We start from the raw sequence: 13,078 nt of genomic DNA on the forward strand, positions 1-13,078 counted from the left end.
ATATGAAGGTGCTCACAGGATCACTGCATTGTAAGCAAGTTCCTTACTAACAGACCCCCCTTTTGCTTATAGAAATCAAATAATTTCTGTAAACCTGAAAAATACACTGAAAACCCTGGGTATCGCAGATACCAACAACAAAGATGGGGGTGAGAATTAATGCAGTATGGAGCTCTGAGAAACGTATCCCAGCTGGCAGAAGCTGAGGTCATGAAAGAAGAGGAAAAGGCCATTGCTTGAAGACATTGAGACTATTAGCCAGTCATCTTGCAACATGTGAAGGACATGATCAACACGGGTGAGTACAGGCAGGAACCTGAGAACTTTAATTTGGTATAGCATAAGGATCAATAAAGACATGACCATGACTGGAACAGATATGCAGATGGAGGAATTGTCCTGTTATTGGTGCAATATATGTACAGAAAAAGGTGAGTTTTGAGGTCTTAAGTGCACTTACAAAAAACAGGTTTTGAGTATCCAGAAGCAGGTAAATGATTTGCAGGTGTGCTTCCCCTTCAGTTTGTCTACACAATGTAATATCTACTTTGGTACTAACTTAACTTACTCTGTGGAATAACTCGCTTCAGCTTACTACACCCCACACTTGCAAACATTATAGCAAAACTTGAAGTCCTGGCATATGGGCTTTCATGACTGGAAAACCGATAGCAGCTAGAAGTTTATTCTGCCAAAAATAATGTTTTTATTCCAGACCATTCCTGTCCTGCTTTCCACCACACTCATTATGCAGGTGCAGAGAATTATAAATAATGTTATCCAGGTGGGAAAGCGCTTGAGGATTGCTAGACTAGTTAAGTTTCACCTACAAACCCTTACCCAGTATGTTCATTCTGAAAAGGCATATGTAGGATAAGCCTCACCTGCTTCCTGAGTGAGCAGAGTTCTGGATGCCGTAGTCCCACATCACCTCTTCTGCTGCAATATAATAAGACCGAATGTTTCCTCCTCCATTATTGCGTAGATCAGGGTTGTCTTCACCTTCGTCGTAGATGTCAAAGTCTTCAGTGCTCTTGTCGACGCCGTGGTAATCATCATATTCTATTGCACGGGGTGCCAGAGGCAATGGGTCAGAGTTCACCAATTCGGACAGGATGTTTTGGGTCTGTGGCTGAATGAAGGGCTCCTGAGACTCATTCAGTTCTTTTGGCAGTGGATGAGTGCTCCTCATGGGCATTCTATTGTTTCTCTCTTCCAACATTTCATGGATGCTGGCAGGTCGTAGGCTGAGTTGAGGATTCGCTGTTGTATCACTTTCGATGGAGCTGCTGACAGTCGAAGAATGAACGCTCTTAGCTGGATGGTATCCAATGGCAGCCATCGTCATGGGATTGTGGGTGGGAATGGGTTGTTTTACGTTACCTGAAACATGTGCCCCAGTTCTACTTTCTTTAGTGTAGTGGATTTGAGTTGTGTTTTCTTTGCTCTCTGGAATGTGCCTCACAGCACTGCTATCTTTGGAGCTGGTGGTGTGAAAGTTCTGCTTTGTATCTTTTAGTCGGTGGTCTATAATATTGGTCTGCTTGGTGTAGAGGGTGGGAAATATATGTTCTGTGTCCTCTGGAATCTCTGTTACACTACCACCCTCTTTATGGTTAGTTGTGTGGGAGTCATATCCTGCATCCTTTGGAAGATAGTTGACAGTGTCCGTCTCCTTGTTAATGAAGGTGGCAGAGGTTTGTTCTGTGTTCATTGGGACTGTTTGCACAGTGTGGTTCTCCCTGGCAAGGATCTGTTTTGTGTTCATTGGAAGGAGCTTCACTGGATTGCTTCCCCAAATGCTTGGAGTAGGAGAGATTTGTCCCCCAGTTGTTGCAGCATCTTCCATGGTACTGATCCCCTGAGCTGTGGGGATATCAGACGCCTTGTCTATAGTCTCTACAAGGTGTCCTACAGTATTGCTCACCTTGGTGATGTGGGTGGGATAAATTTCTTCTGCATTCCTTGGAGGGCTCCTCTTAATGTCCCTCTCCCTAGTGCTGGAGGCGAGGGATGTCATTTCTTCGATCAGTGAAATGTGATCGCCAATATCGCTCCCAGGGTTGGGGCTGATTATCGGTTCTACATTCCTTGAAAGGTGGCCCATGGGAGTTGGGGTAGCCAGCTCCTCTACTGTGGCCTGGCTTTGTGTGGGTTCAGGTTTAGACTCTGATGCATCAGCTACAGCAACAGGCTTGAAAACTTGCGGATCATCTTGGAAGACAGAATGGTCCTTTTTCCAGGACGGCCTTCCATGATTGTCAGTTTTTTCCTGTGCAGCTGGACGCCCCCCTACCTCATTGAGTCGCTTTTGGTCCATCACTTTGTGCTGCTTGTCTTCTACTCCAGATCTCTGCAACAATTTTCCATTCTCAATCCACGTTTGAAGGCTGGGTGGTGAATCAGTAGCTAGTAGAACAATGTCTCTTTGCTTCTTCTCAGATGTATCAGCGCCAACTGCGTTACTTCTGCTGAAGACCCGCAGCCAAGACACAGGGGTTACGTTCACGATCTCGTGTTCGTGAAGTGTTGTAGCCGGAGCTTCTGCCTTGGACTGTGGCGATTTCCCTTCCCCTGCCACGTTCTCATCAAAGTAAGGCACAGCTCCACCATCGGTTTCTTGTGCAGCCACGAAGCCTCTGTGGGTAGAACGTCTATCTTTTGCACTGACATCATGCCCTATTTGGGTCATTGTTGGTCTCTCACTTGGGACGTCCACCACATGGTTGAATAACCCTTCCAGATTAGTTGATCGTGGGCTTTCTGAGATGGATTGGTCAACTGTCCATGGAATGGTCTGGGTTTTCCCTGTGTCTCCTGTGCTTTGACTTAGGTGTGGATTAACTTCTCTCCAAGGAGGCTGCAAAGGTATTCCTTTAAGTATAGTGTTCAGATTGTTCTGTGTGGTCGACCTGGCCTCAATCAGGGATTTCCCTCTCACTGCCAGCTTGAGGTGAGAGTGGCTTTCACCATTCACTAAATCTACTCCCAGGCCTGGAGAAGGCTCTTTCTGTGCTGGCACAGGCACCTTTCGCCTTAGAGATCTTTTCTTCACATGTTGTTGGCAGCCCTGGAGCTGGGGATTGCATGTGTCATTGGTGTCCAATCCCTGAATATCCTGCCTTGTATTTCTAGCTGACCTCACTGTTTCTGGATTGTCTTTGATCCGGGTCCCCTCTTTGTCTGTAAAAGGGAGTTCTTTGGTACTGCTACTATTTGCTAAGACATCAATTTCCTTTGTGTCTGAACTATCCCTTATTGCAACAGGCTGGCTGTGCTCAAATGAAGGTTTTGTTGCAGGAAGCATTTTCCTTGGCAGTGTGATGCGCTCCACTGAGTTCATGTTCCTGCTATGGAATGTTTCCTTGAAGTTTGCTGGAGTCTCGCTTTGCACTTTTGATTGGGCTACCAACCTTTCTAAAAGGACCGCTGTTGTATTCTCAAAGCCTGCTTCTTTAACTGGCCCATACGGTGATTGTAATTCAGCTTGGTCACGCAGGCCTCTGTCTTTAGCACTGGAGGCCTCCTCTGTTTTGGCCACTGCCTCATTCTGTAATGTTGCAATGTTTGGAGGCCTTGTGTTGGCTCTAGTCCTGCCAGGTGCTGATGATGTGATATCATCTTCAATTTTCTGGAACAAAGTATTTAGAGGCGGACGCGAAGGTTTTGATAACTTTCCTAGTTCCACCTGAGTCTCTAGACTTTGAGGGAGAGTACTTTTGTCAGGCACTGTCGATGGTGGGACTCTGTTTTCTGCCGTCAAAGGGATCTCGGCTTTACTATGAGCAGTATTTATTGGCAGGACATCTGCCTCCACTTTTGAAAATGCAACTCTGTCAGGACTTCTGGTGTCTTTGTAAAAAGGAGTCAATGTTTTCTCCAGGGAAAATGTGAAGCGGTCTCTGTCTGTGTCTACGTTCGCCTCCTCAATTGCGTCCTCATGGACACCAGTAAGTGTCTCAAAGGCACCCTCTTGTAGAAGATGGAAGGGAATGTCTGGTGGATTTGGAGTGAACTCAGTAGCCACAGACAATGCTCCAGCAGAGGGACGTCCGGTATCCCTGGTACTGTTTGTATGGTTGATGGTCTTGTTGTGCGATGGACGGGTGTCGTCGGCACACTTCATGGAAGGGTTGGCCATCTTCTCCCCGTTTCCTGGTGCTGTGCTGGAGTTGTTGTTTTTTTCTCTCCAGCAGCGGCGTAGAGCTGGAGCAGACTGCCTTGGTTTCTTTGGGTGGCCGCGAGGCTGAAGGACTCTCTCCTCCATTAGTTCGTCTGGGATTTCCTCGTATTCATACTCGTAGAAGCCTCCGTACCCCGTGCTGCACTGGGAGACCCTGAGGGTGGCACTCATGCCCCTGTCTCTGAAGTACGGGTTCAAGGACTCGAGCTTCCACTCACCTGTGTCAGGAAAGAACAAAAGATTATGTAACAAGAGTGGACCACAGGTTAAAGCAGGACAGAAGATCAGGTGCAGAAAGGACAGTAGAATCCCTAGATGGGAAAAGCTCAGCTAAAGCTCGGGCTTCAGGTTACCGGAGAGGGTTCTAAGCTCAGATACCCAGACCTCTGAACTGGGTTCTCTTTAAAGTGCTGTGTCTTCAAATAACCACAATGAGCTTTGACTTCATTTCACCTGTAAAGAGCTCCGAGCACCAGATACTGAAAGACAACTCTGGCTTCAGATACCCAGAGGAGCTCTGGGATCTGATATCCAGTGAGGACCCTGGAATCAGATACCCAGAGAAGACTATGGAATCAGATATCAAGAGTGAACACTGGAATCAGATACGCAGAGAGAGCTCTGGAATCAGATATCCAGAGAGAGCTCTGCAACAAGATACCCAGGGAGAGCTCTGGAATCAGATACCCAGAGAGGACTCTTGAAACTGATACCAAGAGAGAGCTCTGGAATTATATACTCAGAGAGCTCTTGATTCAGATATCCAGAGATGGCTCTGGAATAAGAGCCCAGTGAGAGCTCTGGAATCAGATACACAGAGAGATCTATTGAATCTAATACCCAGAGAGCTCTGGATTCATATGTCCAGAGAGGACTCTGGAAGTAGCTATCCAGGGAGACAACTGGAATCAGATACTCGGAGAGGATTTTGGAATCAGATATCTACAGTGAACACTGGAATCAAATACCTAGAAAGTGTTCTGGAATCAGATATCAAGAGAGGACTCTTAATCAGATACCAATAGAGAGATCTGGAATCAAATACCCAGAGCGAGCTCTGGAATTAGAAATCCAGGAAGAGAGAAAACTCTGGAATCAGATATCCAGAGAGAACTCTGGAACAAGACATCCAGATAGAGCTCTGGATTCAGATATCTAGAAAGCGAGAGCTCTGGAATCAGAAAACCAGAGAGGACTCTGGAATCAGATACCCAGATAGCTCTAGAATCAGATATCCAGAGAGAACTCTTGAACGAGGTTCCCAGAGAGAGCTATGGATTCAGATACCCAGAGAGGACTCTGGAATCAGATATCCAAAGAGGACTCTTGAATCAATTACCCATAGAGAGATCTGGAATCAGATACCCAGAGAAGACTCTGGAATTAGCTATCCAGGGAGAACACTGGAATGAGATACCAAGAAAGGACCCTGGAATCAGATATCTAGAGTGAACACTGGAATCAAATACCTAGAAAGAGCTCTGGAATCAGATATCACAAGCGGGCTCTTGAATCAGATACCCAGATCGAGCTCTGGATTCAAATATCTAGAGAGAGAGCCCTGGAATCAGATATCCAGAGAGAGCTCTAGAATCAGATATCCAGAGAGCACACTGGAATCAGATACCCAGAGAGCTCAGGAATCAGATATCCAGAGAGCTCTGGAATCAGATATCCAGAGAGAGGGATCTGGAACAAGATACCAAGAGAGTGCCCAGGATTCAGATATCTAGAGAGAGGGCTCTGGAATCAGATACCCAGAGAGAGCTCTCGAATCAAATACCCAGAGAGCTCTGGATTCAGATATCCAGAGAGGACTCTGGAATTAGCTATCCTGGGAGAACACTGGAATCAGATACCAAGAGAGGACTCTGGAATCAGATATCTAGAGTGAACACTGGAATCAAATACCTAGAAAGAGCTCTGGAATCAGATATCACGAGCGGACTCTTGAATCAGATACCAAGAGAGAGCGCTGGAATCCTATACCCAGATCGAGCTCTGGATTAAAATATCTAGAGAGAGAGCTCTGGAATCAGATATCCAGAGAGAGCTCTGGAATCAGATATCCAGAGAGAGCTCTGGAATCAGATATCCAGTGAGGACTTTGGAATCAGATATCCAGAGAGCACACTGGAATCAGATACCCAGAGAGCTCAGGAATCGGATATCCAGAGAGAGCTCTGGAATCAGATATCCAGTGAGGACTCTGGAATCAGATATCCAGAGAGAGCTCTTGAATCAAATACCCAGAGAGCTCTGGATTCAGATATCCAGAGAGGACTCTGGAATTAGCTATCCATGGAGAACACTGAAACAGATACCAAGAGAGGACCCTGGAATCAGATATCTAGAGTGAACACTGGAATCAAATACCTAGAAAGAGCTCTGGAATCAGATATCACGAGCGGACTCTTGAATCAGATACCAAGAGAGAGCTCTGGAATCATATACCCAGATCGAGCTCTGGATTAAAATATCTAGAGAGAGAGAGCTCTGGAATCAGATAGCCAGGGAGAGCTCTGGAATCAGATATCCAGAGAGAGCTCTGGAATCAGATATCTAGTGGGGACTTTGGAATCAGATATCCAGAGAGCACACTGGAATCAGATACCCAGAGAGCTCTGGAATCAGATATCCAGAAAGAACTGTGGAACGAGATACCCAGAGAGAGCTCTGGATTCAGATATCTAGAGAGAGGGATCTGGAACCAGATACTCGCAGAGAGCTCTGGAATCAGATACCTAGAGAGGACTCTGGAATCAGATATCCAGATAGGACTCTGGAATCAGATACCTAGAGAGGACTCTGGAATCATATACCCAAAGAGGACTCTGGAATCATATACCCAAAGACGACTCTGGGACCAGATATCCAGAGAGCACACTGGAATCAGATACCCAGAGAGCTCTGGAATCCGATTTGCAGAGAGAACTCTGGAATGAGATACCCAGAGAGAGCTCTGGATTCAGATATCTAGAGAGAAGTCTCTGGAATCAGATATCTAGAGAGAGGTATCTGGAATCAGATATCTAGAGAGAGGTGTCTGGAACCTGATACTCACAGAGAGCTCTGGAATCAGATATCCAGAGAGGACTCTGGAATCCGATATCCAGAGAGAACTCTGGAATCAGATATCCAGAGAGGACTCTGGAATCAGATATCCAGAGAGGACTCTGGAATCAGATATCCAGAGAGGGCTCTGGAATCAGATATCCAGAGAGGACTCTGGAATCAGATATCCATAGAGGACTCTGGAATCATACACCCAGAGAGGGCTCGGGAATCCGATATCCAGAGAGAACTCTGGAATCAGATATCCAGAGAGCACACTGGAATCAGATACATGGAGAGCTCTGGAATCCGATTTGCAGAGAGAACTCTGGAACGAGATACCCAGAGAGAGCTCTGGATTCAGATATCTAGAGAGAGGTCTCTGGAATCAGATATCTAGAGAGAGGTCTCTGGAATCAGATATCTAGAGAGAGGTATCTGGAACCTGATACTCACAGAGAGCTCTGGAATCAGATATCCAGAGAGGACTCTGAAATCAGATATCCAGAGAGGACTCTGGAATCAGATATCCAGAGAGGACTCTGGAATCAGATATCCATAGAGGACACTGGAATCATACACCCAGAGAGGGCTCGGGAATCAGATACTCAGAGTGGACTTTGGGATCAGATATACAGAGAGATCTGTCGAATCAGATATCCAGAGAGAACTCTGGAACAAGATACCCAGGGAGAGCTCTGGTTTCGGATATCAAGAAAGGACTCTGGAATCAGATAGCCAGAGAGCACACTGGAATCCCAGGAAGCTCAAGAATCAGATACCCACAGAGCTTTAGGGTTCGATATCCAGAAGGAACACTGAAACAGATACTCAGAGAGAGCTCTGGATTCAGATATCAAGAGAGGACTCCAGAATCAGATATCCAGAGAGGGCTCGGAAATCAGATATCCAGAGAGAACTCTGGAATCAGATATCCAGTGAGGACTCTGGAATGAGATATCCAGAGAGAGCTCTACAACCAGATACTCAGAGAGAACCCTGGACTCAGATGCCTAGAGAGCTCTGGGGTCCGATATTCAGAGAAAACACTGGAACTAGATATTCAGAGAGAGCTCCGGAATCAGAGAGATCTCAAGTAAGAAGAGAAAGGAAGGAAAAGGACAAAGATATAATAGATGAAGTTCAGAGGTCACGATGAAGCAGGTTTTAGGTGGGAGCAAAGCGAAAAGGGGAAGGAAAAGGGGAACGGCTAGTCCATGGTGATCTGCACCAGGTATGAATGAGTGTTATACCGGAATGGAAATCTAGCTGGGAAACAGCAGCAACATATCTATAAGGGCATAGGGATCCTATATTGGCAGAGGCCAAGAAAACATTTGAGATTTCGTTCAATAATAGGGTATCGACAGGGGCATTCCTGATGACAGGCCAGTAAGCACCAGTAAATAGGAAGATAAGAAATCATGGAAGCAAGTGAGGTCAAATCTGGTCAAAGCAGAACTCCGAAGTGGGAGTTAGAAAAGACTAAATTATTCCACTGAGTACACTTCAAAGACCCTCTTTAAAGTCAACCCCACTTCAAAGCCACAAATGGGTATAAGTACAGGGGCTCTGATTCTACCAAGACAGTACCCTTCTTCCTGGCAGAGAATCCACAGGGCTGATGAAAGGACTGCCACTCTGCTGGACTCCTGCTCTGCTGATCTGATGCATGCACCCTCCAACTCACCTGCTACAGCATTTGGACTCTGCTATCTGTGAGTCTACCCTGCCAAGTGGTGCCACCCCAGTCCTGGACCCTTGGGATTGGGCTTAAGGTACCTTGACTTCTGTGGTCCTTCTCGGAACCGACATTGGACGACACAGAGCCTTGCAAAGCAACACGACGCAGACCGTGTATCAGGATTTAAGGAACTGTTTTCAGTGTGCATGCAGGTCCCTGTAGCCGGTCCATGCTCCATTTTGGTCAGCCTGAACTTGTGACTTTGTCCTGGTCTGGCGGGACCAGATAACCACAGTTGGAGCTTTGCGCTTTTATGCACTATTTCCACCTAATTCTTTAGAAATTCATATCTCAAGTTCTACTTATTCGATTTTTACCCCTTTTGGCTTCTTTTGCTCATTAAATTAAGCTCTATTTTACTAACCAGGTGTGGTGTCTTTTTTTGTGTGTTTTCACTGTTTTACAGTTTTAAATGTTGCGCAAATACTTTACACGTTGCCTCTTAAGTTAAGCCTGACTGCTCTGTGTCTAACTACCAGAGGGTGAGGACAGGTGTAATTTAGGGTGTGTATCTGACTTACCCTGACTAGGATTGTGGTTCCTGCTTGGACAGGGTACATACCTTTGCCAACAAAAAACCCAGGAGTATATTTACAAGCCCCTATCGCCACGGGAACAACACTTTTTGACTGTTCCTGTGACGATACGAGCTTCGCATTATTTACAAGGCAGTGTTAAGCCACTTAATGTGGCTAAACGCTGCCTTGTAAGTAAGACCCCCTTTCACGCTGTACTTAGCGTGCAAGGGGAGGGCAGTGGGTGTTGCTGTTGGCGTTCCGCCGCAACACTCATTGATTTCGATGCTGCCCCATATTTACAAGGGTGGGGTAAATATCGGGCAGCGTCAAAATTAACCCCTTCCATGCTGATGACGGCCCCCGTCCGTCATGCATCACGGTGGGTGTGTGCTGATGACGGCTGGGGGCCGTCATGAACCCGCCCACTCAATAAAACGGCCGCACAGGTGCAGAATCGCGGCCGCGCCCAAGGGGTTAAGACCAAAAAATGCCTGGTCTTAACATGGCACCATGAGGAGAAATGCTGTATTTCTCTTCATTTTTGCTGTTTTTATGTGTGCTGCATTTTGCAGGACACATAGAAACATCACCCTAGCTAAAGAGAATACTGAAAATATGGCTCCTAACGTGGAGCCATATCTGTCTTGGGTATATGCCCCAGGACAGAGTCCTATTAACCAGATTCAAATTTGGTAACATAAGGTGCCATTTGAGCTTTCTTTTGGGTCAGTTCGACCCCAAGAAGGTTTTAATCTGTCCTTGTGATGGGTTTTCGCCACAGAGCCTTCAGTTAACTTTTTTACCATAAATTCTAGTTCGTATCCACCGAAAGGTTTTTAATTCCTTTAATCCAAGCTTGCGGTATTAGAACATTCGCTGAGACAGTACTTTAGTTCCAGGGGTTAAACTCCCGTACATTTTGCATCTCCATTTGTTCCTTTTTAGGTCTCGGCTAGAAGCGCGCGAAGCGCGTTCTTGCCAGAGAACTATAGCTGTTGGCTCAGCCGACAACGAGTGGAGACAAGAGCTGGCCATGCGCACCATTGAGAAGCATGGCAGAGGCGGATTGCGACGCGCTCCTTGTTAAAAGGTGCTATTGCCTGGAGAAAACAAATGTTGTTTTGGCAGCCTGATCCTGTCAGTTTGATCTGTTTATGTGATGATTGTAGGGCATTGAGCCGCACGGCAGGATTCACTTGTTTTGATTGAGGGGGACTTTGATTGAGTTTTCACTAATTATTTTTTCTGGTTTTTTTTACTTGTTTTATTGTGGTGGTCCTGAGATATGTTTATAATAATGCTTTTTATGTTTATAATGCGTTTTTATGGCTGTGTTTCACTGCCGAAATAAAGTATTATCTAGTCTGAATCCAAACCATGACAGTGTGTTAAACAAAAGGCTGAATACATCTTGCCAAACTCTTTTAGGCGGTAAGTAATATAGCAGCTAGGGATTGTTTACAAGAAAACGCTCATAGTTTAATATTTAAAAAAAGCTCTAAAATTTTCTGAGGAGATCAGGCCCTCGAAGACAACAGGTGGATCAGGACCAATAGGAGAAGGAATGAATGAGTCTAGCCTAGTAACCAGGATTGGTAGTGAAGCTTTTTAATATTGTGGAAATGAAAGCAGAGATGCATGTACATTTACTGAAGTTTGTATGGTTCATTTGTTGAAACCGTGAATAAACTGAAGTGTTGATTCATTTATTTATGTATTTGCAGTAAGAATGAGATGTACTGACCTGGCTTCTCCATGATCATGACCACGGTGTCCCCAGAGAAGGGGAAGAGCGTGAGGGTGTCTTCATATACCATGTTGTGCTTGAAGGTGTTACCGGCGAAGAACACGGACAGGAAGTCGGTCTGGGCGCCCACGCTCAGCACGTACCAGTAGGTCACCTCGTTCAGACACAGGCTGAGGTGCAGGTTGTCGATGTAGCCATTCACACCTGGAAGGAGAGACACAGGACAGGTGGAGAAGAAGCTGTCGAGGCACTCAAGGACCCCGCTCAACGCAAGGGTTCCATGGCCAACAAGAGGTCCCGGCTCTTGGACCACCGTCCACTCAAGAACGAAGGGAAGGACCAGAGGACTGGACAGGACAAGCCTCCCAGACGGACGTCACTGCATTCACACCTTAATGCCACGCAATCTCTCTTAAACCCCAGCAGGTGGACTCCTGCACCACCATCCACCGACCACTCATGAACCGAGGGAAGGACCAGAGGACGGGACAGGACAGGAGAAGGATTCTCACTGTACCCAAGTAACCACAATGGTTCTCACTGTGCCCATGTGACTGATGGTTCTCACTGTACCCAAGTAACCACAATGGTTCTCACTGTGCCCATGTGACTGATGGTTCTCACTGTACCCAAGTAACCACAATGGTTCTCACTGTGCCCATGTGACCGATGGTTCTCACTGTGCCCATGTGACCGATGGTTCTCACTGTGCCCATGTGACCGATGGTTCTCTCTGTACCCAAGAGACTACAATGGTTCTCACTGTGCCCATGTGACTGCGATGGCTCTCACGGTGCCCATGTGAATGCGATGGTTCTCAGTGTGCCCATGTGACCGGTGCTTCTCACTGTGCCCATGTGACCATAAAGCTTCTCACTGTGCCCATGTGACTGATGGTTCTCACTGTGCCCATGTGACTGATGGTTCTCACTGTGCCCATGTGACCATAAAGCTTCTCACTGTCCCCATGTGACCGGTGCTTCTCACTGTGCCCATGTGACCATAAAGCTTCTCACTGTGCCCATGTGACTGATGGTTCTCACTGTGCCCATGTGACCGATGGTTCTTACTTTGCCCATGTGACCGGTGATTCTCACTGAGCCCATGTGCCTGATGGTTCTTACTGTGCCCATGTGGCCACAATGGTTCTCACTGTGCCCATGTGACTGGTGCTTCTCACTGTGCCCATGTGCCTGATGTTTCTCACTGTGCCCATGTGACCGGTGCTTCTCACTGTGCCCATTTGCCTGATGGTTCTCACTGTGCCCATGTGACCGATGCTTCTCACTATGCCCATGTGACCACAATGCTTCTCACTGTGCCCATGTGACTGATGGTTCTCACTCTGCCCATGTGACTGATGCTTCTCACTGTGCCCATGTGACCGATGGTTCTCACTGTGCCCATGTTACCACAATGGTTCTCACTGTGCCCATGTGACTGATGGTGACCGATGGTTCTCACTGTGCCCATGTGACTGCGATGGTTCTCACTGTGCCCATGTGACCGATGCTTCTCACTATGCCCATGTGACCACAATGCTTCTCACTGTGCCCATGTGACTGATGGTTCTCACTCTGCCCATGTGACTGATGCTTCTCACTGTGCCCATGTGACCGATGGTTTTCACTGTGCCCATGTTACCACAATGGTTCTCACTGTGCCCATGTGACCGATGGTGACCGATGGTTCTCACTGTGCCCATGTGACCGGTGCTTCTCACTGTGCCCATGTGACCATAAAGCTTCTCACTGTGCCCATGTGACTGATGGTTCTCACTGTGCCCATGTGACTGATGGTTCTCACTGTGCCCATGTGACCATAAAGCTTCT

The 13,078-nt window shown here is 46.8% G+C and overlaps 1 protein-coding gene across 1 annotated transcript in view; it reads right to left on the reverse strand.

Moving 5' to 3' along the window:
- The window catches only part of LOC144784209 (coagulation factor VIII-like), a 357,717-nt gene that overhangs the window by 53,229 nt on the left and 291,410 nt on the right, over positions 1–13,078 (reverse strand). Inside the window, exons 13-14 of the mRNA XM_078662866.1 lie at positions 11,244–11,450; positions 885–4,401 (exon numbers count right to left, since the gene is read on the reverse strand). Coding sequence (XP_078518992.1) covers positions 885–4,401; positions 11,244–11,450 — 3,724 coding nt within the window. The remainder of the gene's footprint in view (positions 1–884; positions 4,402–11,243; positions 11,451–13,078) is intronic.

Source organism: Lissotriton helveticus, chromosome 10, assembly GCF_964261635.1.
Source record: "Lissotriton helveticus chromosome 10, aLisHel1.1, whole genome shotgun sequence".
In the NCBI taxonomy this organism is placed as follows: Eukaryota; Metazoa; Chordata; class Amphibia; order Caudata; family Salamandridae; genus Lissotriton; species Lissotriton helveticus.